The sequence below is a fragment of the Equus quagga genome, chromosome 3 (genome assembly GCF_021613505.1).
Source record: "Equus quagga isolate Etosha38 chromosome 3, UCLA_HA_Equagga_1.0, whole genome shotgun sequence".
Classification (NCBI taxonomy): domain Eukaryota; kingdom Metazoa; phylum Chordata; class Mammalia; order Perissodactyla; family Equidae; genus Equus; species Equus quagga.
The window spans coordinates 37,691,252-37,718,838 of record NC_060269.1 but is presented as its reverse complement, the minus strand read 5'-3'; the positions used below and the strand labels follow the sequence as shown (position 1 = coordinate 37,718,838).

The 27,587-nt window shown below is 40.2% G+C and overlaps 1 protein-coding gene across 4 annotated transcripts in view; it reads left to right on the top strand.

The window, feature by feature from the left end:
- The window catches only part of LRBA (LPS responsive beige-like anchor protein), a 710,247-nt gene extending 688,969 nt beyond the window's left edge, over positions 1-21,278 (top strand). For all 4 annotated transcript variants that reach the window (XM_046655938.1, XM_046655936.1, XM_046655939.1 and 1 more), the window contains exons 54-57: positions 5,652-5,753; positions 9,722-9,918; positions 14,111-14,262; positions 19,966-21,278. In XM_046655938.1, the coding sequence (XP_046511894.1) occupies positions 5,652-5,753; positions 9,722-9,918; positions 14,111-14,262; positions 19,966-20,056 (542 nt within the window). In that variant the 3' untranslated portion in view covers positions 20,057-21,278. The remainder of the gene's footprint in view (positions 1-5,651; positions 5,754-9,721; positions 9,919-14,110; positions 14,263-19,965) is intronic.
- Positions 21,279-27,587: the final 6,309 nt, after the last annotated feature.

Genomic DNA, 27,587 nt, shown 5'->3' with positions numbered 1-27,587 from the left:
CTTATAGACATTTATAATTATAATTAGGAGGTTTATAGTAAGGGCGACAAAACTTGATCCAGTGACCATTTAAAATCAAGTCATTTACAAATACAAGACCCTGTTTGTGTTCCCCTCCTTTTTCCCATAGTGCATTGCACATTATACCCCAAAAATGTTATTAAGTGAATGAAGGAGTAAAAGAATGAATGAATAAACAAATGGGAAATGTTAACTTCTGGCCCAGGAGTCATCTAAACTAAGTATTAATTGGAAGAACTAATTTTATTTCTACAAAACTAAGCATAGGGAAATTTGAAATATACTTTATTTCTTAATAGTTGTGGAAAAAATGGTGAATGAATGAAGAGAATTTTCTCTCTGCTAATAACAACGTATTTAAACTGCTAATGAGAACTTTGCAGTACATTTTAAAGTAATTTAATTTCATAAAACTGAGAAGATGATGCCAAAAATACCAAGAACTTTATTCATTTTTAAAAATATAACTCAAAGTTTGCCAGAAAAACATATCAAGTCTATTTTTACCTGGATTATTAATCCCCTTTGCCTTAATGGAAACAGATCTTTTGAAATATTTTTCTCATTGGAGATTTATGAGCAGAGTACTCAAGAAATTACTGTTTCTTCTTCTCTTCTTTCAGGTATAACTTTAAGTGGCTCAGAGTCCATTTGATGGAGAAATACACTTAGTGTTATGAGGGCACCGGAGAACCACATTTAATAAAAACATTTGTTATTTTGCCTAATGGTGTAAAACATTCCACCTAATATTTTAAAACATAGGTCCAATATAAATGTTAAATGGGTATTATGGAGATCTTGTGTTGCTGAAATGCAAGGTGGGTTGTTATAATAGTGTAAGTAAGAGTAAGTTAGTACTGATACTCAGTATTATGTACTGAGAAAAGCACATCTGTAAAAACTGGTGTGTCCTGGTATTTGTGACAGGATTTGAACTGTCTTTAATCTCCTTTGACTTGTTCATCTTCCTTTAAGGCCAAGCATAAAGATGCACTGAGTATCCTTTTCAGCCTTTGGTTAGGATTTGCATCAGTAGTCATAAACCTGCTCTCCAGACAAAGACACCCTTTCCTTTGAAGTAATTGCTCAACCTTTTCAAAGCAATCCAAAAAGTCTATCCTCTTTCTCTTTTTATTTTTCTTTAAGAAGAGTTTGAAGTGTAGCCCCTTAAACTAGCAGCAAGATAAATTTTTCTCTCAGCTTTATTGAAAGCCATGACGATTTTTCAAGCAGTAAGACTTTAAAAGGTTCTTAAGGGAATCTGTCCTGCTTTATGATCTAGCTTTTGGTATATCCTACTATCTCAGAAAGCAAAAGTAAAGACTTTTTGTATCCATTAACTACTGCAAATTTTTATCAAAGAATTAACTTAATATTTTTCAGAAGACATTTTTTTCTGCTCTTTATTCAGTTTAGAGACTTCAATGAGAGATGATAATAGCTTTGGGGTCTTTGAAAAAGTAGTATGTGGCCAGTATTGTCTTATTTGAGCTGATTTCCCCACTACACTACGTGTTAACTCTGTGGGCCGACAAGTAGTTGGGAGGGGCAGATGGAGGTGAGTGCTACAGTGAGAATGAGTTACATGGTTCCTAGATTCTGTTTCTAGGCTTTCCAAATAGAAAGATACACAGATAGGTAGGAATTTTGCCTTTCCCTTCTGTGGGATGTTATCGCTTGGGCTCTGTGATCCCGGACGGTCTCTAACAGTGTAACTATAGAGAAATAAACAGAGTCCGTGAGTCACATATAAAGTCTGTGTTCTGCGTCCGAGTATCTCCTCTACCCTTAGTGATTTCATTGCAAGTGGTTCCCAGGATATCTGTTAAACTTAAACACTTTGGACCTGTTGGATTTAAATCTCATATCATATAATCCCATCTGCTGTAGTGAAATTTTAATATTTAAAACATTTAGTTTATTGGAACTTAAAAAATCCAACAAGTATTTATTTTGAGCAGATTTTTTTATGAGAAAATGTAAAGAATTCTCTATCTGCACGTCAGATAATATAGGGAGTACAAAGTTCAGTCTTTAAACATGACTGGAAACAGATTTTCTTAGAGGAAATGATATGTCACCTTATATTGTTGTGTGTGGATTTTTGGAGGCCATTAATGTGCATTTCTTAAAGGTGAGGGAAGTTAAATGGCACAGTCTTTTTACTGGAAAGCCAGTGAGTCTTTGTGAAACCAGTTACCTGAGAAGAACCCAATGATCCTAAGTCTGTCCTTATGCTTTTAATTTGTTATTTTTCTTTTCCTTTACTTTCCTTTTCTTTTTTTTCCCCTGTATTTCCTGAACTGTCTAACCTGCTTCCTGGGTTGGAGAACCTTCTGCCAAACTTTGAAGCGAAAGTCCCAGCACTGAACAGTTCTTTATTTAAAGATCAGGCCCTAGGAAAAGAAAAATCGTTTTTCAGTTTGAAATTATGCAGTATGTGTGTATGTCTTTTGATTTGTGGTGAGAAAAATGATTGGGATAGTATGGATTATTGGAAACTAGTATTTTGCGAGTAAAGCATACTTATAAAACTCTTAATTATGAGTTTACAAAAAAGAATGCTTATATCTTAACCCACTTTATGGGGTTAATTGTAAGGCTTCCTAAACTAACTTTATAGTCATAAAAAATTCTCAGTATTTCAACTCTTTTACATTAAAGAAATACAGTTGACAGCAATCTTCTCACTTCCTCCTCATGTCCCTGAGAAAATATTCTAAGATCCAGAAAATGAAAAGTTAGCATTGACATGCTTAAGTGATAACGTCCTCTGGGTCCACCATTATCCATCTGTCCTTTGTTTACTTTGCTTACACTTAGATTGCTTTCAGTTGCCATCAGTTTTCCTTCAAACCTTGATTTTCCACTGAGGAATTCTAAGACAGTTCAAGTTAAAACACAAATCTCTGGGGCTGGCCCCGTGGCCAAGTGGTTAAGTTCACGTGCTCGGCTTTGGTGGCCCAGGGTTTTGCTGGTTCAGATCCTGGGCACAGACATGGCACCACTCATCAGGCCATGCTGAGGCGGCATCCCACATAGCGCGACCAGAAGGACCTACAACTAGAATATACAACTATGTACTGGGGGGCTTTGGGGAGAAGAAGAAGAGGAAAAAAAAAAGAGAAGATTGACAAGAGATGTTAGCTCAGGTACCAATCCTTAAAAAAAAAAAAAACCCACAAGTCTTACCCTCCCATAAAATGGTAACTTATGAAAATAAAAAGAAACAATCACACTGAAAATATATTCCTTAGATCTTAATGATTTTAATTCTTGATTTAAAAAAACATTGCCAATAGATATAATTAGACATTAATTTCTTTTTTTGTGAGGAGGATTGGCCCTGAGTTAACATCTGTTGCCAAGCTTCATCTTTTCGCCTGAGGGAGATTGTTGCTGAGCTAATATCTGTGCCAGTCTTCCTCTGTTTTTTGTATGTGGGATGCTGCTACAGTGTGGCATGATGAACCGTGTCTAGGTCCACGTCTGGGATTTGAACCTGCGAACCCTGGGCTGCTGAAGCAGAGCACGTGAACTCAACCACTCTGCCACCGGGCTGGCCCTAGACACTAATTTCAAAAATAACGTATGGTATTTTCATGGAATGTAGAACATCTCCGGAAAGGAGGAAACCATGAATCAGGGCTAAAATATTGGTAACTTTTTAAAACATAACATTTATTTCTAATTTTTGTAGCAAGGCTTATCTCTAACAGAAAGCTAAGTAGTTCAGATTGGCTTACATTATTTGCTTCTTTTCTTTAAAAAATTCCCGAATTTGTATACTTTTAAGAAAAAAAGTGGTTTCTGTTGTAAAATTTCTTTCTGGTTTGGAAAATGTCAAGTAGACTTTGTAATTAAGGTGGGTTTCTCTCCCTAAAGAAGTTTTTAAACTTTGAATCAAATGAAACCAAGCCCCTTGTTCCACTTATCCCCTTGCCTTTTATATGTCATTTGAAGTCTCCCTTTGTCACTTGCATGTAGGCCAATTCCAGCATCTAGCTGCATAAGGCACAGCCAGTGCGGTGCAAAATTTGACATGTTGCCCCTTTACTTAAATCTCACTCAGAAGTACCTATAGTCACCAAAGGCCATAAAGGACACTGTGGGGACACAGCTGTGCATTATGTACTCCAATAAATACATTGTAATAATTACGTGTAATAACTAGACTGCAATAGCTGCAGGCTCCAGGCGAAGTGAGGCTGGAAGGACAGAAACTAGGCCCCTGTCTTCACAGTAGAGGCCCCACACCTGTTTATGATGTGTATTCAGTAAAACCTACTTCCCTTCTTCCCCTCCCCATCTCCCCAGAAAAACATAGGCAGGCACATATATTTAGCATAAAATTTGAGAGAACCCATTGACTTGACCCGTTGTAAAAACGACTGCTTTGCAGGTTAGTTAAAGTTTTTTGACAGCCAGCATTTGCCTTTCCAATGACAGTAGCTTTCTGCTGGATTTTCCCTGACCTACCAGATCTCTCTCCTCCGAGTGGTGACTGTTCCAAAGATAGCCAAATCTGGGGTTAGGATGACAAGTTGTTCTTTTCCACGGAGTTCCACAGCTGGTGGTAGTGACCTGTTTTCTGGGCACATTTGCCTCTTAGATTACACAGTATCATTTATCAATCATACTATAAAACTAATCCAAATCAAAGAAATCTAAGAATGCTAACAAAATCCTGCTCTCTAGTCCCATCTATAAAGGCTTTTTGTGTCTTTGTCCTTAGAGACTATAAAGTAGAGGACTTCAGTCTTAAAATAGTATTCTTCAGGCAAAATATGGAATTCAGTTTATCCTTGTGGCTTGGCATGAATCAAGCCACAAATCAAGCCCATTATTGTTTTCCTTCTCTGTGCCGGGGCCATTCATGGTGTGGGTTCCTTATCAGCCAACCATAGTTTTTAGTTTGAGACAAAGACACAGGATGACTTCTACTATCCGGGAAAATGTTTTGAAGCATCTCCCATTATTTGGAGACTCCTTCTCTGTCCCCTCTTCTTCCCCCCGTCCTGTAATTTTCAGTCACTGTCAGTAGAATTACATGTAAGAGTTTGTTTTTTTCCTCCCTCTGTTCTTTGAATGAACCATAGAGAAATATACTCTGTGAGACTTGTATATAGGGAAAATACATAAGCTTAGTAAAGATAATAAGTATTTAAGAGCAGGGCTGCTTTGAGATATTAATCCTAGTTCAGACTATCTTCATTATGACAGGGTTCTCAGTGGCCCACAGAGGGGGAGGGAGGGGAAGAGGCCACTTTTTGAAATGTGAGTTAAGCCAAAATCCCTACTTTTATAATCATCCATCCATAAATCATCTAATCAGGGGACTTGTATTTGGAAAGTATCTGACACATTTTATAATGGAGATTTTTGTCTTATTTTACTGTTCAATGATTGTTGCTTGATAATCATGTAAGGATTAGAAATTTAGCAACATGTGGTCCTCAAACTATTGCATGTAGTTTAGGATTTTTGGACAAATTCCCAAACTATAAATTAAAAATTTAGACATTATGGGAACTAGGAACAAGTTTTGATTATTTAATCGGAGTAGAGGGAAGTAATCCCCTGCATAACCTTGAATTGATTGTTCTGCTTATCTCTTTTTCCTAAAGGTGAGACCACCACTCCTCGGGCCATTCTGACAGGCCATGACTATGAGATCACTTGTGCTGCTGTCTGCGCTGAGCTAGGCCTGGTGTTAAGTGGTTCGAAAGGTAAATCTGTGGATCCTTCATAAAATATGTGCATTTTTGGTGTTTTCCACTAACAAATTATTGAAGATGAATTTGGTACCTTTTTCTCCAAAGCTGTGCTGTCTGTTATGGTAGCCATTAGCCACATGGGGCTAAGTTAACTAAAATTAAATAAAAAATTCAGTTCTCGGTGGCACTAGCCACATTTTTGGTGCTCAATGTTCAGATATGACTAGTGGCTACTCTATTGGACAGCACAGGTACAGAATGTTTCTATCATTGCAGAAAGTTCTGTTTTACAGCATTGCTTTAAAGAGTGAAGCAGGAACAAGGGACATCTTTGTATATTTTTGTATTCTTCTGGACTCTGACTGGGCTGGGTTCCATCTCACACCTGAATGGAAACTCCTGACCCAGTCTGTTTTAACTTAAAAATCCCAGAACTAGGCAGGAGGTAGGATGGCATTGAGAATGGAGTGGGAAGATACTTAAGCTGGTTTGCCTAGACGTTTGCCCTAGTAGCATCATCATATACTTAGGCCAAAGATATTAAGCAGGCTTTCCAAGAGCACACACAACAAATCAGGATCTGACCAGGAACAAAGCTGTTTCCGATTCATTGCTTATCCCCTCGTAATAGTCTATCCATCTCTCTGTCCCTCTGCCCTGAGCTGAGGTCTGAACACACAAAAAACTCCTGTAATCTAATGTCTTTTAGGCTTATCTGATGGGGAAGCATGGAGTTTTTGAGACACCTTATCTGTATCTTGAACTATAATATTTAGCCTAGCTAACAAGACATTAAATATTCAAAGAATTGTGTTTAAAAATTTAGTTGGTCAAAACAATGGAATGTAATAATGATAGTAAGAATTCTATAACTACTGGACTTTTTTTCCTTCTTATGTCAATAATTTCACATATCCTGAGCTAACTTGAGTTCTTGGACTATATATGATCCAAATTAGACACGTAAAATGAACATACCATATTACATACTGTCCTTGCTTTGCATGGTAGTACATGACCATAAAAATGACCATGCAAGCTAAAACCACGCAAAGTGATCTTAGTAATCAATCGGAAATTTTATGATTGACCTATAGCCTTTAAAATTTCTTGTCAAAACATTAAAAATTCTCTTTTGTTTCATATACATAAACATATACACATACATACATACACATATAAAGGGACGTGAAAAAATGTAAAACTCACATTTACTTAGTACACTGTAATTTAAAACATTAGAAACACTGAGTATTAAAGTACTTTATTTCTTTGTGAAAAACTTATCACAAGTACTCTGAACAGTACTTGCTGCCTTCCCTTCATATGACTTAAGGAGTGAGAATCTTTCCTATACCTTGACCAACTAATCATACTCCTTTCTAAGTTTGGGTCAGCTTCCAACATTTTATCTTCTGTACTTTCAATTTCATGAAATATCCCCTAGGGTTCCCTTAATATCTTTAATGTGACGGGGTTTTTTTGTGTGTGGGGGGTCATAATAGTTTATAATATTGTGAAATTTCAGTTGTACGTTATTATTTATCAGTGACCATATAATGTGCCCCTTCACCCCTTGTGCCCACCCCCCCAACCCCTTCTCTGTTAACCACTAAACTGTTCTCTTTGTCCGTGTGTTTATCTCCCACATGAGTGAAATCATATGGTGTTTGTCTTTCTCTGTCTGGCTTATTTCCCTTAACATAATACCCTCAAGGTCCATCCATGTTGGGAATGGGACGATTTTGTCTTTTTTTATGGCTGAGTAGTATTCCATTGTATATATATACCACATCTTCTTTACCTGATCATTAGTCAATGGGCACTTGGGTTGCTTCCACATCTTGGCTATTGTGAATAGTGCTGCAATGAACATAGGGGTACATAAGTCTCTTCGAATTGTTGATTTCAAGTTCTTTAAATAAATACCCAGTAGTGGGATAGCTGGGTCATATGGTATTTCTATTTTTAATTTTTTGAGAAATCTCCATACTGTTTTCCATAGTGGCTGCACCAGTTTGCATTCCCACCAGCAGTGTATGAGGATTCCTGTATGAGGGTTCCTTTTCTCCACAATCTCTCCAACATTTGTTATTTTTTTTCTTGTTGATTATAGCCATTCTAGCCAGTATAAGGTGATATCTAAGTATAGTTTTGATTTGCATTTTCCTGATGATTAGTGACATTGAACATCTTTTCATCTGCCTGTTGGCCATCTGTTTATCTTCTTTGGAAAAATGTCTGTTCATATTCTCTGCCCATTTTTTGATTGGGTTGTTTGTTTTTTTGTTGTTGAGTATTGTGAGTTCTTTATATATTATGGAGATTAACCCCTTGTCAGATATATGATTTACAAATATTTTGTCCCACTTGGTGGGTTGAATGTGACGGTTTTTGCTGGCATCACTTCTTCTTGGACATCGACATTTTTGTCACAACCACTTTGCTAATTTATGTCAATAAGTTCACCTTCGTTGATTTCCTCTAGCTGTATATCTACAGTGTCTCAGCAATATCAACCTTCCCACAGTCAGCTCTTTCTTCTATAACCCCATTTATGTTTGATTCAAATTTCACTTTTAGCTTTATCACTTTTCATTTCCTTACTGCAATTTCATCTTTGTTGGCCAATAGCCTCTTTTGATTATCTATTTTTATAAAATGTCATAGGGGTTTATCACTGGGAGACAAGGAGGCAACACAACTACATAGTTTGCTGTTGTGCATGAACTGAGTAACAGACACGCAGTGACCACTCAGACTTTGAAAGAAGTGATGTGGTTGGTCACCAATCATGATGCACATCTGTTATTTACATAGTGATTTGTGGATTGAAGAACTAGCCATGAAGTGTGTACTTTATGTAATGACTGTGATAACTGAAATTTGAACTGTGGTATGGAGGGACTGGTGTCATTTAAAGAGTGATAACTGAAATTCATGCATGCTGGAACTGTGCCAAGACTGCCTCTATGTATTTATGTTGAGAACGCTAAAAACTTAGAAACTCCCTGAGTGGTCAAGGAACAGCTGAGAGCCTTATCTGCAAAAGGGCATGCTTTTAGTAGTCAGGTGAGGAACAGATAATGACTCCATGTAGCCATGGGTGGTTTAGTCTGGAGAGGAACAGGGCAGATACTATACTTCAGTTACCCCTCTTGTCCAACTCAGACATTTCTTGGAGCTTAGTCATCACAAAAGCAGTTCTGGTTACCTACTGCTTCTTTGCTTTGCATGTAGCAGGCACTAAATAAAAGTGAAGAAGCTCTGATATGTATGGGCTCTTTAGCAGTTCCCCTGTCCTCCTCAAGCATCTCAGCCTGATGGTCATCCTGGGGAGCTGCAAGTGGTGGATGCTGCTGCCTGCTTAGGGAGATAGCAGGGAAGTGGACCCAGCTGCCAAGGAGAAGTGGCAGAAGGATCGCTATGTGAATTCATTTGTGGGGGCCAGCGGGGAACATGGACTGCCAGGGACCTTCTTTCATTGTAACGAGCAGTGGGAGGGAAGAAGGCTCAGGCCTTCAGAAGCTACCCCAATGCGTTCTCCCCGCACAGGCTCACAGTGCTGCCACCATCGGGGCCCCTGTAAGATGCGGGAGAGGGTCACTGTGTGCCTGACTGCAGCCCAGCCTTCCTAGAAGCTCTTCTAGGATGTGAAATTTCTCCAGTTCCTTTCTCAACTTCTCCAGTTTTTATCATCTCTTGGCATAATGAATTTCATAAAGTAACTTCCTGTCTTAAGGAGAAAATTTGAACATATATGACTCAGGTTTCTCCTCTCCCAAGTGGAAGGTGAGATCTGGCCAGCAGACAGAAGAGATTTTACAAAATACTTATATAAAAGATATATAATTTTTTAAGGCTTTCTACAACTGTAATGTGGTACTGTAATCCTGTTTGATCTGTGCTCAAGATTCAGATCACATTTGTCTGTTCTCATTAAAAAATTAATTTTGCCTTTGTTTCTCCTCTTTCCTCAGAAGGACCATGTCTCATACATTCCATGAATGGAGACTTGTTAAGGACTTTGGAGGGTCCTGAAAACTGTCTGAAACCAAAACTCATTCAGGCTTCAAGAGAGGGTCATTGTGTCATATTCTATGAAAATGGCTTTTTCTGTACATTCAGTGTGAATGGAAAACTCCAGGCCACTATGGAAACAGATGATAACATAAGGGTGAGTGTCTTATAGACTTTTCAGTATTCTGGATTTTTACCTCAAGTTGTGGCAAGTGAGGAGGGGGAGAGTTCACTAAAAAAAACCACTGTTTTTGAGTCCCTGAAGGTCTCTTTTCCATGACAAAAGAAATTCATTAGGTAGCAAACGGACAAAGCTTATATACTTCACAGACCACAGCATGTCCCAGCTGTGCCAACTGCATTGCTCAGCCGGAATGTTCTGTGCATGAGATCACTAAGTGAAGCCCAGGATGATCCTTTAGCAGAAGAGGTTGTGTTAGGGCCTTGTGAATACATCTTGGGTGACTTCAATGGCACAGCTCAGTTTTTTTTGTTTTTTTAATCTAAGAAAGTTAACTGCACATTATTGTTTTCTGAGTATCAAAAAGCTAAAATAGTGCAGTAGACTACACCTAAAAGTGTCTCCTCTTTACAGTTGAATAGATTGATGACGGGAGTGGTAGGGATTATGACTATTTAGGATTAGCATCTAATTTCAGACTTTACTTCTTTGTGGATAATAAGACCAAAATTTGCCAAGGTACCGGGGTTGGGCTTCAAATTATGCTGTGAATTAGGCAAACATTTTTTTCCCTTTTGGTATACAAGAAATGGTAACGCTCGCTAGTGGACCTTGCGGGTCTTGCCCCATTTTCAGGACAGGGCTCCGTTAAGTATTAGAGGCTGAAGAAAAGAGTGAGGACTGCTCTTTGGAGCGACTATTTTTCCAAGGTCCTTCTTTTCTCACCTCCACTTCTCGGGGCAGGTTAAGGTAAAGTAAAGCTGTGGTGTTCCTATCATTTTCCAGGACCGGGTTGGGGTGCCTGTGAACTGTGTACAGTGAGGTAACTCAGGACATGTTGAGGGTGGGAAGAGGGTCGCAGAGGCCTCTGCCCTCTGAAGTGTGGCTCTGGGCCAGCTCTGGACATTTTCCTCACTGCTTTTCCTCACCCAGGGCAGCTTAGATGACATAAATTCTCCCAGTTTCCGAGATCTAGTCTGATCACCCTCTTCTCTCAAGTAAATACTACAGTCAGGAAGTATTAAGGAACAAAATCCCTAAATATAGATTACATTGATCAAATCAAGGATACTTTCTGCTTCTGTATCTCAGGATTGATTTCTTAATTCAGTACTTGGCTGTCTTCTCTCTCCCTCCCTCTCTGAGTTTTTTCCATTGCATTTTGACTGCCTCTGCCACGAAGGCATGCACGCACACTCTGCTTTTATTTTTCCCTTCCTTCCCATAATCCTTCATTTAAACCAAGTACACATCAGAGGATTTTCCTTTCCTCTTTTCTTTACAATAATGTTGATAATCTGTCACTTTGAGTTGCGATTATATTGTCAGCTACACTAATAAATCTGTAAAATAATTTGAAATCCCTTGCTGGCTGAAACAATATCTGTGGCATTTCAGTTAGTACCAAAGGCTCCGGGAAGTTCCTTGAGGCAGTAGTAGAGGCTTTCTACACACTGTTCACACACACATGCTTTTCTCTCTGCCCTATAGCCATTGTTTTTTCCCCCTGTAATATTCCCCACTGGATTTTAGGCTTAAACAATTCATTGCCTTTTTCCCAGCACTCCTGCACTTTATCATACTAACTTGCAGGTGGCAACTGTGTGATTAAAGCAAGCTTGCCTGAAATGAGCACTACCTGCCCACGGCTCTAGAGACTGACACTTTCACAGCTAACTGCCTCGGGAAGGAAGGAAACCACAGGCTGGGAATGAGACACATCACAGAGCAAAAGTCTCCAGCTCCGTCCTGCAGTCTGAGCCTGTATAAGGAAAGGAGACCATGGCAACAAATTAGTCATCAGCTCAGACCAGCAATTAAGTCTCTTTGAAATACCAAGAACCCTGCAGGCAGGCAGCCTGGGGAACCTCTAGGCTAATCAAGGCTTCCCACCTGTTTTTATTTAGTTGCCAGATTGTTCAGTGGCATTTGGTTAACATATCATAGCACATCAACTGGGCAATGTTTAGATGTCTTAATGACTAACTTAAATTTAAGTTGGCAGCCTGTACAGAGCAGCAAAGTTATTTTATCCTAAACAAAGGATAACCACCATTTCACCCTTAGGAACTCATTTCTCTCCTTTTCCTGAGGACGCTGTGTTTTAGGATGTGATCGTCCCCAGCAGACTGCTGTGGCCTTCTGGTCCCTTCTTAACAACCAGTGCAGCTACAGCGTTGTCCAGGGCATTCAGGATTTCAGAGGATGACATCAACATGTCTCTAGGGCTCTCGTAAAATCTCTAGTACCAACCCAACCCGGATACTGAGGAGGCGTGTTAGAATTAAGAACCATGCGAATGCTGGTTTGGGTGGAAGATAGGGTACCATTCAGTAAATGTCACCCTGGCTATTACCTCCAGCGGAATTTGACAGGATCCTCGCGAGAAAGGCCAACTAGATATTTTTTCACTTCGGCAGGCACTTGGCTTACTAAAATGTTCTGGATGCTGATAAATGTGTAATCCTAAAAGTCTAGTTTTCATTTAATTCCAGACAGAACTAGAATTTTAGAACAAAGAGGTAAAGATTAATGGTTTTAATTTATGTTTTAATATAGCACTTATCCAGTAAAAAGCCTCAAATATAAAACTCAAGTGAACCACAACCATAAGGTTAATGGATTTTCATCAGCTGAATTTTATAAGTGTAGCAAATAATTATTTGTTCTAGTCTTCATTGCAGTTCCCAGATACTCCCTAGAGATGGCCATTTGTGAAATGAATGGGGACAAAGGATATTGATTTTTACTTACATTGAAAAATCCTACTATTTTTATTTGGTTAAGATTTAGAGAATAATTCTTATATGTAACCGTCTTCCACACATGGTTTTTTATTTCTTAGATGTATTTTTGTGTGCTTGAGAATAAGATATATTTAAGAGACCACTAAAAGTTAGCATTTACATGAATGTGAATTGAACGGCTATGAAACAGTTCTTAACTTTTCTATGATTTTTAAAAAGTTTTGTCAAAGGTTAAAGACTTAAGGCAACTATAATAAAAATCTGAGTACGGGACAGTGTAAATATATTTTTCAGAAGTTAGATATTTTTCTTTCTGGCTTGCTAGCACAATCTGTATTCCCATTTTCACAGTGTCCATGTGGATAAGATTACAGGTGTTTACAGTAACTTTTAGAACTCCCAATGCCCCCTAAACAAAAGAAGTGTGTATCTTCATAAGCTAGGAAAAGAAGGTGTGGAGGGCAGGGGGCAGGAGGAGAAGGGGTAATAGGATTAGCTGTTAGAGTAGGGAGGGACCTTTTTTATCAGGAGTTGGCATACTTTTTCTGTAAAGGGACACACAGTAAATATTTTAGGTTGCAGGCTCTGTATTCTGTTGCAATTACTTGTGAAAGTAGCCATGAATGTGGCTATGTTCCACTAACCCTTATTTATAGACACTGAAATTTAGAATTGATATAATTTTCATGTCATGAAATAGTATTCTTCTCTTGATTCTTTTCAACCATTAAAAAATGTAAAAAGTCATATAAAAACAGGCAGCAGTCTGGGTTTGGCCCGTTTTACAGGATTGAACACCACATTCCATGTCTGTACTTACTGTTCAGCACTGGCAGGAAGCAGTCAGGCCCGGGGCAAGAAGAAAATGCTTAACCTGGGGTTTGGTCACCCCTGAAGTTGTGGTCCTCCCCTGAGTCGTCTTCCAGCTGAGTAAAAATCCAGCAGGCCTGGAGAAGGTGCTAAAGCGGTTGGTCTTCTCCCACAGGGTCATAGCCCCAAAGGCAGTGGTGTTTTGGGGGGAATATGAGGTCAGCCAGCACTGTCTTCTCAGCCTTGGTACAAAATGGGCTTAGCACACCCACAGTACAACTGAAGAGACACCAGGAGGCTCCTCATGTTTAGAGTACTGGTCCCAGCCTACAACAGGGGCCATTTAAATAGTATTCCTACAACTGGGAGAGTTTGCCACCTCATTCTTCAAACGCAAAAGAACTCAAGCATTGCCTAACTTTGTACATTTGACTGTTGGAAAATGGCAGAAGTTTTCTACGACTCACGATTTCCTAAAAGCTCCTTAGGAACGCATACACACTGTCTCCACTGCAGTAGCTGGTGTCGTGTAGGGATTAATCAAGCATGGGGCGGGGGGGCCGAAGTCTTCCTAGAGCCACGTCTCTACTGAATGTTGCTGTGTCTCATAGGCCATCCAGCTGAGCCGGGATGGGCAGTACCTGCTCACAGGAGGAGACAACGGCGTGGTCATGGTCTGGCAGGTGTCTGACCTCAAGCAGCTCTTTGCCTATCCAGGCTGCGATGCTGGAATCCGAGCCATGGCCCTGTCTTATGACCAGAGGTAACAGTGGAATCATGGTCTACCCATGGTGGTATAAGAAACTGCAGGGGGAATTTATTTAAATGGGCTGATGGATGGGCGGGGTTGTGGGGGTCACCTGTGCAATCAAAAAGGCAATGAATATTGGGGTTTCCAAGATACTTTTTAAAAAGTGTGATTTTCTTTCTTATGGCATTGCTACTCTTGGGTAAAGGCTGAATTCTCCAGGAATAGACAGGATTTGAGTAACAAAGGCACTGATTACATTGCTATAACCTTTTTATGTTTCTTGAAGTACTTTTTCTCTCTCTTTTTTTTTGGTGAAGAAGATTGGCCCTGAGCTAACATCTGTCACCAATCCTCCTCTTTTTGCTTGAGGAAGACTAGCCCTGAGCCAACATTTGTGCCACTCTTCCTCTATTTTGTATGTGGGTCACCTCCACAGCATGATGGCTTGATGAGTGGTGTAGGTCTATGCCTAGGATCCAAACCCGCAAACCCAGGCCACCAAAGCAGAGCACACCAAACTTAACCACTATGCCTCTGGGTCAGCCCCTTAAATTAAATTTTAAGAGTAGTATACATTAATGTAAAATGCCTGTATCTTTGTCCATAACGATTCCATTGAAAGTTTCGGCTTACTTCCTAAAACCTCTCAAGTGGTAAATTTTGGGAGATAATCTTTATTTGGTATCTTATTTCCTCCCTCTTAATATACAGTCACTCATTTTAGTTCCTAATTTTTTTTATTATGGTAACATCTACATAACATAGAATTTGCCATTTAAACCATTTTTTGTGGCATTAAGTACATTCACTTTGTTATACAACCATCACTACTATCCACTTCTAGCCCTTTTACTTCCCAAACAGAAGCTCTGCTCATTAATAATAACTCCCCATCCTCCCTCTCCCCAGCTCACTGCAATTCTACCATCTGTCTCTATGAATTTGCCTCTTCTAGGTACTTCCTATAAGGGGAATCATACAATATTTGTCTTTTTGTGTCTGGCTTATTTCACTTAGTATTCCTTTTTACGGCTGAATAATATTTCACTGAATGTATATACCACACTTTATCTATTCATCCGTTGACACTCTGGCTGTTTCCACCTTTTGGTTATTGTGAATAACGCTGCTATGAACATTGACATACAAATATCTGTTCAAATCCCTGTTTTCAGTTCTTTGGGGATATATACCCAGGAGTGGAATGGCTGGGTCATATGGTAATTCTATGTTTAACTTTTTGAAGAACTGCCAAACTGTTTTCCACAGTGGCTGCACCATTTTACAGTCCACCAGCAATGCACAAAGGTTCCAATTTCTCCACATCCTCCCCAACAGCTGTTATATATATATTTTTTTAAACAATATCCATCCTAATGGATGTGAAGTAGTCTCTCATTGTGGTTTTGATTTGCATTTCTCTAATAAGTGAAAGTGTTGACTTTTCACTTTTTTTTTTTTTTTTGGTGAGGAAGATTGGCCCTGAGCTAACTTCTGTACCAATCTTCTTCCATTTTGTATGTGGGTTGCCACCAGAAAATGGTGTGATGAGCAGCACACAGATCCGTGCCCAGGATCCAAACCTGCAAACCTCAGGCTACCAAAGCAGAGTGCACAAACCCAACCACTACACCAGGCCAGCCTCTCACTTTGCACACTCTTTTAATAGTCTCCTTTGATGTGCAAAAGTCATTAATTTTGATGAAGTCTAATTTATTCTTTTCTGTTGTTCCCTATGCTTTTGGCACAGCTAAGGAAGTATTGCAAAATCCAATATCATGAAGCTTTTCCACTATGTTTTCTTGAGTTTTATCGTTTTAACTCGTATGTTTAGTTTTTGATTCATTTTGAATTAACGTTTGTATATGATGGCAGATGAGGGTCCAATTTGATTCTTTTGCATGTAGATATTGGTTTCCCAGCATTCTTTGTTAAAAAGACTGTCCTTTCCCCATTAAATGGTCCTGACACCCTTATTGAAAACCATTTGACCATATATGTGAGAGTTTATTTCTGGGCTCTCTGTTCTGTTGGTCTGTATGTCTCTCTCTATGCCAGTACCACAGTTTTGATTACTGTTGCTTTGTAGTAAGTTTTGAAATCAGGAAGCATGAGACTCAGTTTTGTTCTTCCTTTTCAAGATTGTTTTGGTTATTCAGGCTCACTTGAGATTTCTGTGAATTTTAAGATGTTTTCTATTTTTGTGAAAAACATTGGGATTTTTATAGGACTGGGTTGAATCTATAGATTGCTTTGCCTAGTATTGTCATTTTAACAATATTAAATCTTCCAATCCATGAACATGGGATATCTTGCCATTTATTTCTGTCTTGTTTAATTTCTTTCAGCAACCTTTTGTAGTTTTCAGCATACAGGTTGTTTGCCTCCTTGGTTAAATTTATTCCTGAGTATTTTATTATTGTTTTTTGCAATTGTAAACAAAATTGTTTTCTTAATTTTCTTTTCAGATTGTTCATTGTTTGTGTATAGAAATGCAACTTATTTTTCTGTGTTGATTTTGTATCCTGCAACTTTGCTGAATGCATTAGCTCTAACAGTTTCTTGGTGGAATCTTTAGGATTTCCTACATATAAAATCATGCCATCTGTAATAGTGATAGTTTTACTTCTTCCTTTCCAATTGGATGCCTTTCATTTCTTTTTCTTGCCTAATTGCTCTGAGTAGGACTTCCAGTACTATATTGAATAGAAGTGGTAAAAGCAGGTATCCTTGTCTAGTATATTATCCAAGGGGAAAATCTTTCAATTTTTCACCCTTGAGTATGATGTTAGCTGTGGGTTTTTCATAAATGCCCTTTATCATGTTGAGACACTTTCCTTCTATTCCTAGTTTGAGTGTTTTTATCATGAAAGGATGTTGAATTTTGTCAGATGCCTCTTCTGCATCAATTGAGATGATCATGTAGGGTTTTTTTCATGTTAATTCTGTCAATGTGGTATATTACATTCGTTGATTTTTTTTTTTTATGTTGAACCATCCTTGCATTCCAAGAATAAATCCCTCTTGGTTGTGGTGTATAATCCTTTTTATATGCTTCATTTGGCTTGCTAGTATTTGTTGAGGATTTTTGTATTGGTATTCATAAGGGATATTGGTTTGTAATTTTCTTGTAGTGTCTTTGTCTGACTTTAGTATCAGGGTATGTGGGCTTCACTGAATGACTTAGGAAGTGTTTTCTCCTCTTCAGTTTTTTAAAAGAGTTTGAGTTGGTGTTAATCCTTCTTTAAGTGTTTGGTAGAATTCACCAGTGAAGCCATCTGGTTCAGGGCTTTTCTTTTTTGGGAGGTTTTTGATTACTGATTCAGTGTCCTTACTAGTTATAAATCTATTTTTTCTATATTTTCATGATTCATTTTTGGTATAGTGTTTCTAAGAAATTTTTCATTTCACCTAGGTTATCCAATTCCTTGGCATATAGTTGTTCCTAGTATTCTCTTATAATCCTCTTTTATATCTGTAAAACTGGTAGAAATGTCTCCACGTTATAATTTTAGTAATTTGAGTCCTTTTTTTGTTAGTCAATCTACTTAAACGTTTGTCAGTTTTGTTGCTATTTCTGTATTGTTTTTCTATCCTCTATTTTATTTGTCTCCATTCTGATCTTTATTATTTCCGTCCTCATGTTAGCTTTAGGATTATTTTGTCCTCTTTTTCTAGTTCCTTAAGGTATAGAATTAGGTTACTGATTGGGATGTTTCTTCTTTAATGTATGTGTTTACAACTATAAATTTCCCTCTTAGCACTGCTTTCATTACATCCCTAAGTTTTGGTTTGTTGTTTTCATTTTCATTTGTCTCAGAGTATTTTTCTCTATTTCGCTTGAGACTTCTTTGACTTATTGGTTAATTTCTACATTTTGTGAATTTTCTAGTTTTCCATCTGATACCGATTTCCAGCTTAATTCTGTTATGATGAGAAAAGATATTTGGTATGATTTCAGTCTTTTAAAATTTATTAAGACTTGTTTCATGGCCTAACATGGTTTATGCTAGAGATGTTCCATATGCGCTTGAGAAATATGTGTACTCTGCTGTTGTTGGGTAAGTTTTCTATGTATGTGTCAGGTTCAATTTGTTTTTAGCATTGTTCAGGTCCTCTATTTTCTATGTTCTTTCTGGTCGTTCTACCCATTATTGAAAGTGGGGTACTGAAGTCTCGAACTAATACTGTAGAACTATTTATTTTTCCCTTCAATTCTGTCAGTGTTGGCTACATGTATCTTGGAGGCTCTGAGGTTTGTAATTGCTATATCTTTTTGATGAATTGACATTTTTATTGATATATAGTGTCTTTGTCTCTTGTTAACAGATTTTGACTTAAAGTCTGTTTTGTCTGATATTAGTGTAGCCACCCCAGCTCTCTTTTCATTACTATTTGCATGGAACATCTTTTCCATCCTTTCACTTTAAACCCGGTTGTGTCTGTAGATCTAAAACTGGTGTCTTGTAGACAGCATATAGTTTGATCATGTTTTTTATCCATTCCGCCAGTTTCTGCCTTTTGATTGGAGAGTTCAATCCCTTTACATTTAATGACTGATAAAGACTTACTTTTGCCATTTTACCCTTTATTTTCTATGTCTTAGAGCTTTTTTGTCCCTCATTACTGCTTTCTTCCATGTTTAGCTGATCTTTTGTAGTGACACATTTTAGTTCCTAATGTTTTTGGCGGGGGGGGGGGGGGGGGGGGGGGGTGAGATTCGCCCTGCATTAACATCCATTGCCAATCTTCCTCTTTTTTGCTTGAGCAAGATTACCCTTGAGCCTACATCTGTGCCAGTCTTCCTTGATTTTGTATGTGGGATTCATCCACAGCATGGCTGACAAGTGGAGCAGGTCTGCAGCTGGGATCTGAACCCAGAAACCCTGGCCACCGAAGCAGAGCATGCAGAACTTTAACCACTCAGCCACGGTGCTGGCCCCTTTAGTTCCTAATTTTGATATGAGGTACTAAGGACATTAAATATGATTTCTAAGACTAGTCCTAACCTAACCAAACCATACAGAGAAGTTCTCAGATAATAGGTTCCTCTAAGCTGCTCGTCTGACTGCTCTCCAGCTCTTTCCTTGAACCGCCTTCTCAGGGACAGGGGAGCAGGAGGAGCTTCTGTCTTTAGTGACCATTTCAGCGAGTCGCTGTGTTCTGAGGGCTAGACCCCTACGCAGAGCATGAGGAACATCATAGAATATTCTTGTGCAGAGCAGAGCCCAGCCCAATTTTTTTGGCAGTGTTAGGCTCAATCCTCACTGTGCTGTCTCACTCTTCATTAATCCTGTCCTTGTCAGCGAGATCTCTGTCACTTGATTGTGTGCTGCTTCCTCCACCAGCAATTACTTGGAGACTGTGATTCTTTCTTTCGATTCTGATACCTAATATAAAAGGTGGGGCTCACCAGCTCCCCTTAGAAAGCATCCAGTCTATTCAGGTTTTAGTGACCCATCCTGTACATGCTGGCTGTACTTCCAACATAAAGGCAAGCTCTGGCTTGGATCCTCGTTAGAGGTGGCACTCTAAGCTTACTCGGAGCCACATTTTGGTCAGCAAAAAACATACCTTAGTTCTCACAAATTGTTAGGTTCGACTGCCATCTTCTATATTTACCTTGCAGGTTTGGGGAGGGCAGCTCTTTCTTTAGTACCAGATCCCTAGGAAATAAATAGGTCTGTAAACCACTCTTCTCTCTGCTTTGCCTAGGTGCATCATTTCTGGCATGGCCTCAGGAAGCATCGTTCTGTTCTACAATGACTTCAACCGGTGGCATCATGAATACCAAACCCGCTACTGATGGTGACAGCTGCATATCAGCCTTGCCCCCCGCCTAGGCAGGGGGAGTACCCCGGATCATCTTTCTCTTAGAAATAGCTATCACATCTGAATGTAACTTAAATTTGCTCTAAGAAGCAAAATATTTTTTAAAGTTAATTGCTATTTTTTTAGACTTTGCTTGACTTTTTTCGGGTGAATAGCAAAGCAGAAAACTGGCTGCTGGGTTCTGTAGTTTAAAAAATCTATATTTTTAGTCATAATGAGAAGTCTATTTTCACCAATTATGGAAACATACAGTGGAGCAAGTAAACCCACTTATTCTAGCTATATTATGAGAAAACACTTCCCATTTATCTGTAATTCTGAGAAATATATGATTTTAAAAATAGGGAAGTGGGTTATAATACTGCAATAGGGGAATTTTATGCTGTACTTTGGGTCCTGTATTTTTCCAAACAATTGTGCTTCTTCAGCTCTGAAATTTCTGGGATTTAAATAGTAAAGTTTAAATTATGGTAAATGTAATTTAAAACATCTCAATGAATTATTTCTATCAATATTATTCTTTTGGCATGTTTTAGGCCTAGAAAATTATGGTTTGGGGGAGGCTATTTTATTTGATTGTGTGGTTAACATAAAGGATCTACTGTCATAGCAAGTGTGAAATATTTACAATGTTTTCCTGATCTGTTGTCTCCATAGCATATCAAAATGAAATGATGGAAATGCTCTTGGGCTCACAACCTTTGCTTTTCTTTTAAAGTAAATGCAAGTACCAAAGCTCGCCCCTGAGGTTTGACCGTGCTGTGCACTGAGCCGGAGCGTTGTCGGGGCTCCCCCTCCCCAACCCGGGTTTGAGAACAGAGGCTACCAGGTGCTGTATTAAGCAACACCCGTTTTACCTTCTATTTGTTATTAAACTGTCTTCACCTTCCTTTTGATTAGCAATTTGTACTAAGAAACAATGTTATTTTGGTGTTGTATAATTCTACTTTTCTAGTAGATTGCTGTGTGAAATTCTGTGAAAAATATTTGAGAAAAGATCTGTATTGCATAAATAAATTCTTTCTTTGTAAGTTGTGAACTTTGAGTTGAAACTGACATTCCATCTCTATTTCTCCTACAACATACCTATAGGAGTCCCTTCCTTTTTTCTACACATTCAGCTCTTCTCTACAAGCAAAGATTTGGAATGGCACAACTCAGTTTGACAGAAAAATAAAATGGCATTTGTAATTGAACTGTTGGAAATATCTTTTTGCTCCTAATTTTAAACATTGATAAAACAGTTATTTGCAAAGGAAATGTCAAACTCTGGTTCAGCCATAGAAAGAGACTTTCTTGAATGAATGTAGGAACACGGGCCTTCTCTGGCCAGATAGATAGATAGATAGATAGCTCTCTCTCACTGAGACGTAGCAAATGGGACCACTAGACCTGTCTCTAACAAATGACCACAGAAGAAACTTCAGATACACTTTCGTCTAAGATCCACCACTGTTCTTTATAAACCGTTAAGAAAGAAAATAGATGGTGAAATGTGGGAGGGTAAGGACATCTTAGAAGCAAATATCTAAGTTACTGGTAAACTAAACATCCTCACCAGTATTAACCCATGATATCATACTTTGGAAACTTTAGGGTAAATGGTAGAAGAAAATTAGGAAGCCCTAAGTCGTATGCCAGGCGTATCATACTTCAACAACCCCATTTTAACAGGCCAAAGCAGAGTTAGTTAATAAAGCAGCTTCCTCTTGGAGCCTAAGAAGATAATTGGCGCCCCCACTGCCTTTATGGTTTTTAAAACTTACAACTATGGAAAATTAACTGAAACATAAAACAAATAAGGCTGGTATCAGCAAAAGGGCATCTTAATGACAGCCTCTGTTTAGTGCAGTATTTGTTAGGGTGTACTCAACATTCACTTATTTTATCCAATTTTAATTCCTTTTTTAAAAAACATTACTTCAAATACATGTAAATCAACTAGGCAAAAAAGTCAAAGTTGAGGTGGTTTGGGATGAACCTGGATGCCCTACAACAGACAGGAAACGCGGCGGCACATTCAGTGAGTGGATGTGGTGGAAAGTGCCGTGTGTTCGGTTTACGTACAGTAATTTATAGCTGGCTTTAAAATGCATTGCCTCAAGAAATTAAGATTTTCCTCCCTGATAGTATTGATTCTTACTGAAATATCACCAGTCGAGTCCTTGAGGCTCTGTAAATTAAGAAATACCACTAGATCTGTGGGAGAAAGCATGAGGGCTTAGAGAATGGAGAACGTGGAAACCTGACGGGCACACTGATACAAACTCGTGGACAATGCACTCTTAGCTGGGAATCTTATTCCCAAAGTACACCAAACATCCATAAATAAATGTTCTAATTAATTAATTCAATAAAAAGGGATGATTTTGCCCCTTGAAAAAACATCCCACTTTAGTTCTACCTATCAGCATACAGGACAGAAAGATTCCAAGTATCCCCCTTGGGAACACGGGAAGCCACGTGTAGGACATGAGGGCACTGACGTACAGCCCGCAGCTGCCCTTTCCCCTTCAGCTCCAAGACCAGAGCAGAGCGACCTTGTGTCCTCCCCCCTCGCTGTCAGAGGACCAGTGAGATGGCAGAGGCCGTGTGGCCAAGTTTACAGGAGACAGCCAGGGATCCCAGCTGCAGCCAGACTGCACATCCACTTTGCACCCTTTCCACAAATAGAAGTGAATTAAAACAGCACACAACAGTTAGATCACCAAGATAGGGATTTCAGGGGAGAAATTTTCACTAGGTATCTTTGATATGTTTTCACTGGATATGATTTCAAGAGCCATGCAAATCATGGACCTGGTTTGGTCCCTCCTACTGCATCCGTCCTGCCCCACTCTCCACCACTGCTAAAGAACGCAGCAGATGGATGACACACATTGCTTCTGCCTCTAGAAGAAGTGTCTTTAGTTAAAACAGTTGGCAGGATCCCACTACTGAGCTTGGTGGTGAAGCTTTGCCAGATCCTGGTGTGTGTTATAGATCATGGAGTAGCAACCAGCCCCACAGCCTCACGTCATCACAGCATAGAAAGACTTAAATCTCAAAATCTGCATAAACCTTGCCTATCAGCAAATCCGCCAGTGCCTCTTACTTGCCTATTTCTGCCCCACCACCAGGGCAAGGAAAGAGTTTTCTACTCTAACTAGGACAGCAACCAGCCAGCTACTTCCCTATTTTGTACCATAACATATAATGATGTTAATCCTCTAGGCATCACAAGTTATCGTTGGGAGGCTGGGAAGTTTCAAAGCTTCCTGATTGTAAAAAGGAAGGAAAAGACCATAAAATAGCAAATAAAATAATTTAAAAAATATTTTTAAAATTCTCTTCTATTTCTTCTCAGATGAGTGGGAAAAACGTCTTTTGGATTTTTCTTTTAGATAGATTTGAAAAGGTGAGTCCATGATGCATTTCTTGGGTCCCCCAAAGTCATTAGATCACTATTTAAAAACCCAGGGCTGTTAACGACACTGACACATCCCTCCCAGCCCTCACTGCTGTGAACAGAAATGCAGTTGCTCAAACCCAGGGACATCACATTTTTCTTTCTAATGAAACTGATGGTGGCTTGGCCTTCAGGCAAGCTATCTTCCTGAGCCGGCCGGGCTCTCTGGCAAGGAGAAGGCAATCTGCAAATGTTCCTGTGAATTCTGAGACCTCAGCAGTCATATGCCAGAAACGTGAGGTGAATTCATTTTCTGTCTCAAGTTCAGGAATATTTTCCTTGCCAAAATCAAGATTTGGGGGGAGCTGGGCAGGCTTGTTATGTCCTCATACCTGGCAGGAAGCAGCTGGCTGCTTTGCAGCTTTGGACTTGGATAATTTGACAGACGTTCTCCAGACCTGACTTCAGCCTCAGCACAGACAGGTGCCCAACCCTCACAACTCGCCCAACTCGGCCCGCCAGGTTGAAACCATCCCGACCACACCGGAGGCCCGTGGTGCCCAGCTCTGCCCTGAATGAAAGGGGCTTATGTCTGGGAAGGGGCACAATCGGAGCAAATGAGCGACTATCTCTGGACCAAGTACGCCCTTCGCTTCCCCTCAGCCGTTCAGTGACGGAACACCTCCCTACGCTAACTGCCTTTGAGTTCAAGGCTGCGAGTTCTGTCATGAGATAGCCCCTTGAAATCCACTGGCCAAGACTGAGCGAAGCTGCACACAGCAGCCTCTCTCCAGAGAAACTACTCTCCTTCACCTAACAACTCACGTGCCCCTGCTTCTGATAACCTCTCAGCTTCCTCGACTTTCTACCACTTTGCCAGGTGTCTCCCCTACCCCATCCCACTCCACTTATGACACAGACGTCTCCTCTAAAGCATCTCTGACCACCTGAGGGGCAGCCTGGTTATGAGGACAACTGCCCTGAAGCCAGGAGAAGCAAGTCCCAGCTCCAGCAACTCTGGATGAGACCTTGACCCTTCTGAGTTTCCTCAGTTATTGAATGGGGATAGTATCTCTCCCATCTCTCTCTCAGGGCTGTGGTGGGGCTCAAATGAGACAGCGTAAAATACTCTGTAAACTGTGAACTTTTGTGGACTATGAACGTTTGTGGTCGTTATTATCTAGCCTCTAGGCATTTCCAAGCACTAGATTATCACTCTGTTAGAAAGCAGCTAATTCCGTCACTAGACCGCTATGCGATGAGAATCCAACTCCAACTCTGCACTCACATCTGACCTGTCATGCCTCCCATCTACTGACCTTGGGCCACCAACCAGACCAACTAAAATGAGTCATGCCTCCCACCACTCCCCACTACAGGACAGTTCTTTATATGGCCGAAGACATGCAGCAGATGTGCAGCTAGTCTCTCCTAACTAATACCTTCCAGTTTTTCCCACTAGTCCTTGGCTGCCAGAGCTTCAAACCCCCTCACCACTCTGGCCCCTCTGCCCTCCGGGTGATGGTTGCTTTATCTGCACCAAACACCTCGAGGCCCTCAGAACAGAACTCCGCACCCGGGAGGGCTTGGCTAATACTGCCCACAGCCTGCACACACTTCTCGGGCCACAGTTTAAGATTATGCTAACACTGAAGCAGCTCTGTTGGCACCTAATGAAATGGCAATCACTGAAATTCTCCACTCCCAGATCTCGCACGTGAAGCTGTGTACGTCCAGGCGTCGGGCAGGGATGTGAAGGAACCGCAGGACTTTACACTTTGATTTCACACCACAGGTTTGGGTCAGTGTTCTCACCTGCTAAAATAATCTGAAATCAGTCCACCCCATTTAAAACAATGCGTAAGCATTCTTTCTACATCGTCATTCACGTCATATGCAAAAACCAAAAAACAAAACAAGAAAACTGAGAACTGTGGACTTCCTTGAGAGCTGCACTGTCCAGTATGGCAGGCGTAGCCCCATGTAGCTACTGAATGCTTGAAATGTGCCTGCTTCAAACAGAGATGTGTTCTAAGTGCCAGCACACACTGGATTTCAAAGACTTAGTATCAAAAAGAATGTAAAATATCCCAATGATTTTTTTTATACTGATTATATGTCGAAATAATACTTCGGACATATTAAGATATATTGAGTTAAATAGAATATATTATAAAGTTAATTAATGTCACCTGTTCCTTTTTACTTTTTTTTAATGTGGTACCAGAAACTGTGAAATGATGCAGCTTACATCATATTCCGATAGGATGGCAAACTGCTCTAGAAATCTTTCTCCCAGACGACATCATCACTCAGTAGTCTTCCTTTCAATATGGTTAATCTGTTCTGAACTGTCCTTATGGTCTCCTAATTCACATTTCACAATCTTATCCACGAAAATATTCTGGGGAAGTTTTGCCAAATGCTTTCAATCCATATATTTCCTTATCACAGCAACCTTCTTGAAGAAAGAGACACAGACACACGCATTGACTTCTGGCCCACTGGTGAGCCCAGCAGGCACCCCACCATGGCCTCGGAAGGTCACCACTTCCCTGTTGTACCCCTATTCAAAGGGCAATTGCTGTAGATACTGATCACCGCTCAAGTCAGGGAATGAACATAAGACAAGCACAGGCCATTCTCACTGTGCAGGAGCGGAGGGACCCAGCACTGAAGTATCTGGATTTAATTTGGATTTTGAGACCAGAATAAGAAATCAATAAATGTTTGCTAAACGCATGGGTGAATGAACAACTTGCTTGTGGTGTCAGAGCCTTTATTTAGGATTACTATTCAGATGACCACTCACGTCCAGGCCTTGATTCGCCCCTGGATGACAGGGCACCTCCAGAAGAGCACGGGCTGTAGAGTCGGTAGAACCTAAAACTGCAGCGTGGCTTTGTCTCCTGCCAATTCTGTGACCTGGGCTATGTCACTTGACTTCTCAGCTTGCTCCTTTAACACTACACACTGCTCTAGGCTTTGTCAGATTAAGATAATTACAAAAGAACTGCTAGGCCGTGCTGCCACACCTAGTTCATGCTTCTTCCTGTGTCCAGGCCATCCTCCCCCACCATGTCCCAGGCCATCCATGCGTGGCACACGGGGTGGAGCATGTGCTTGCCAGGAGGTGCTCCTTTGTCCTGTCACCAGTAACTGGCTGCCCTGGCCACTTATTTTCTTAAGTCTTTAGCAAATGCCTTTGAACCTCATGGTTCAAGGGAGGGGGTCAGGTTTCAGTATCTGATCACTGCCAGAGGCCTTGCTCCGACACCTTTTTTTTCTCCTTTTACATTAGCACTTCCCTCCCATTAACAAAGATATTTCCATTGGAAGCTATGAAAAAGCTTGTTCTTTAACCGTTAGTGAAGAGAGAGAGCAGAATGTTCTAGACCTATCCATCACAGCTTTTTTGAAACTGCCCTCCTCCTGAAGCCTGTACCTGCTATAGCTGAGGGCCCAGGATACCCACGTGTACTTTGTAATGAGCCTCTGGATTGGACTGTGGGTCAGCACCAGCCCAGAGAGAAATCATCGTGTGGTCAAGGCCAGTCAGATCATCTCACTCCTACAGCAATTTGAACTAAGAGATCCAGAGCCGAAGTAGATGGTTTCAGGCCCTGAGAAGGACAGCCTTGAGAAGTTGGAGACAGGAGCAGTGCCAGGCTAAGCCAGAGCCACAGGCAAGCGGACATGAGGGAACCAAACCGAGAAGTGAAACGCACCGAAAGATGCAGAGACAGGAGACCTCATGATCTCTGAGAGAGACAGACAGACAGAGACAGACAGGGCAACAGCTGCCCTGTCTCCCTACTTCCTATAAAGCCTGACTTCCTGCTGGTGGCTCCAGAAGACTCCTCTCCTATTTATTCTCCTGTTTATTCTCGACCTTCTACTTCATGAGCTTCTACATGTGTAATCAAATAAACTTTGACCAACACACATCTCCATGTGTTCCTCCCAAGCATCATTCTCTCTTCCCCTCATGGCCCTGAGACATCACAAAAACAGACACCGACACCTCCGGAACCTGGGCCGAGGAGGTGTGCTTTGATCAAACATCCTTTGCAAAACAACACAGAAACCTTGCCCACCCCCGATTACTGTTTGTCAA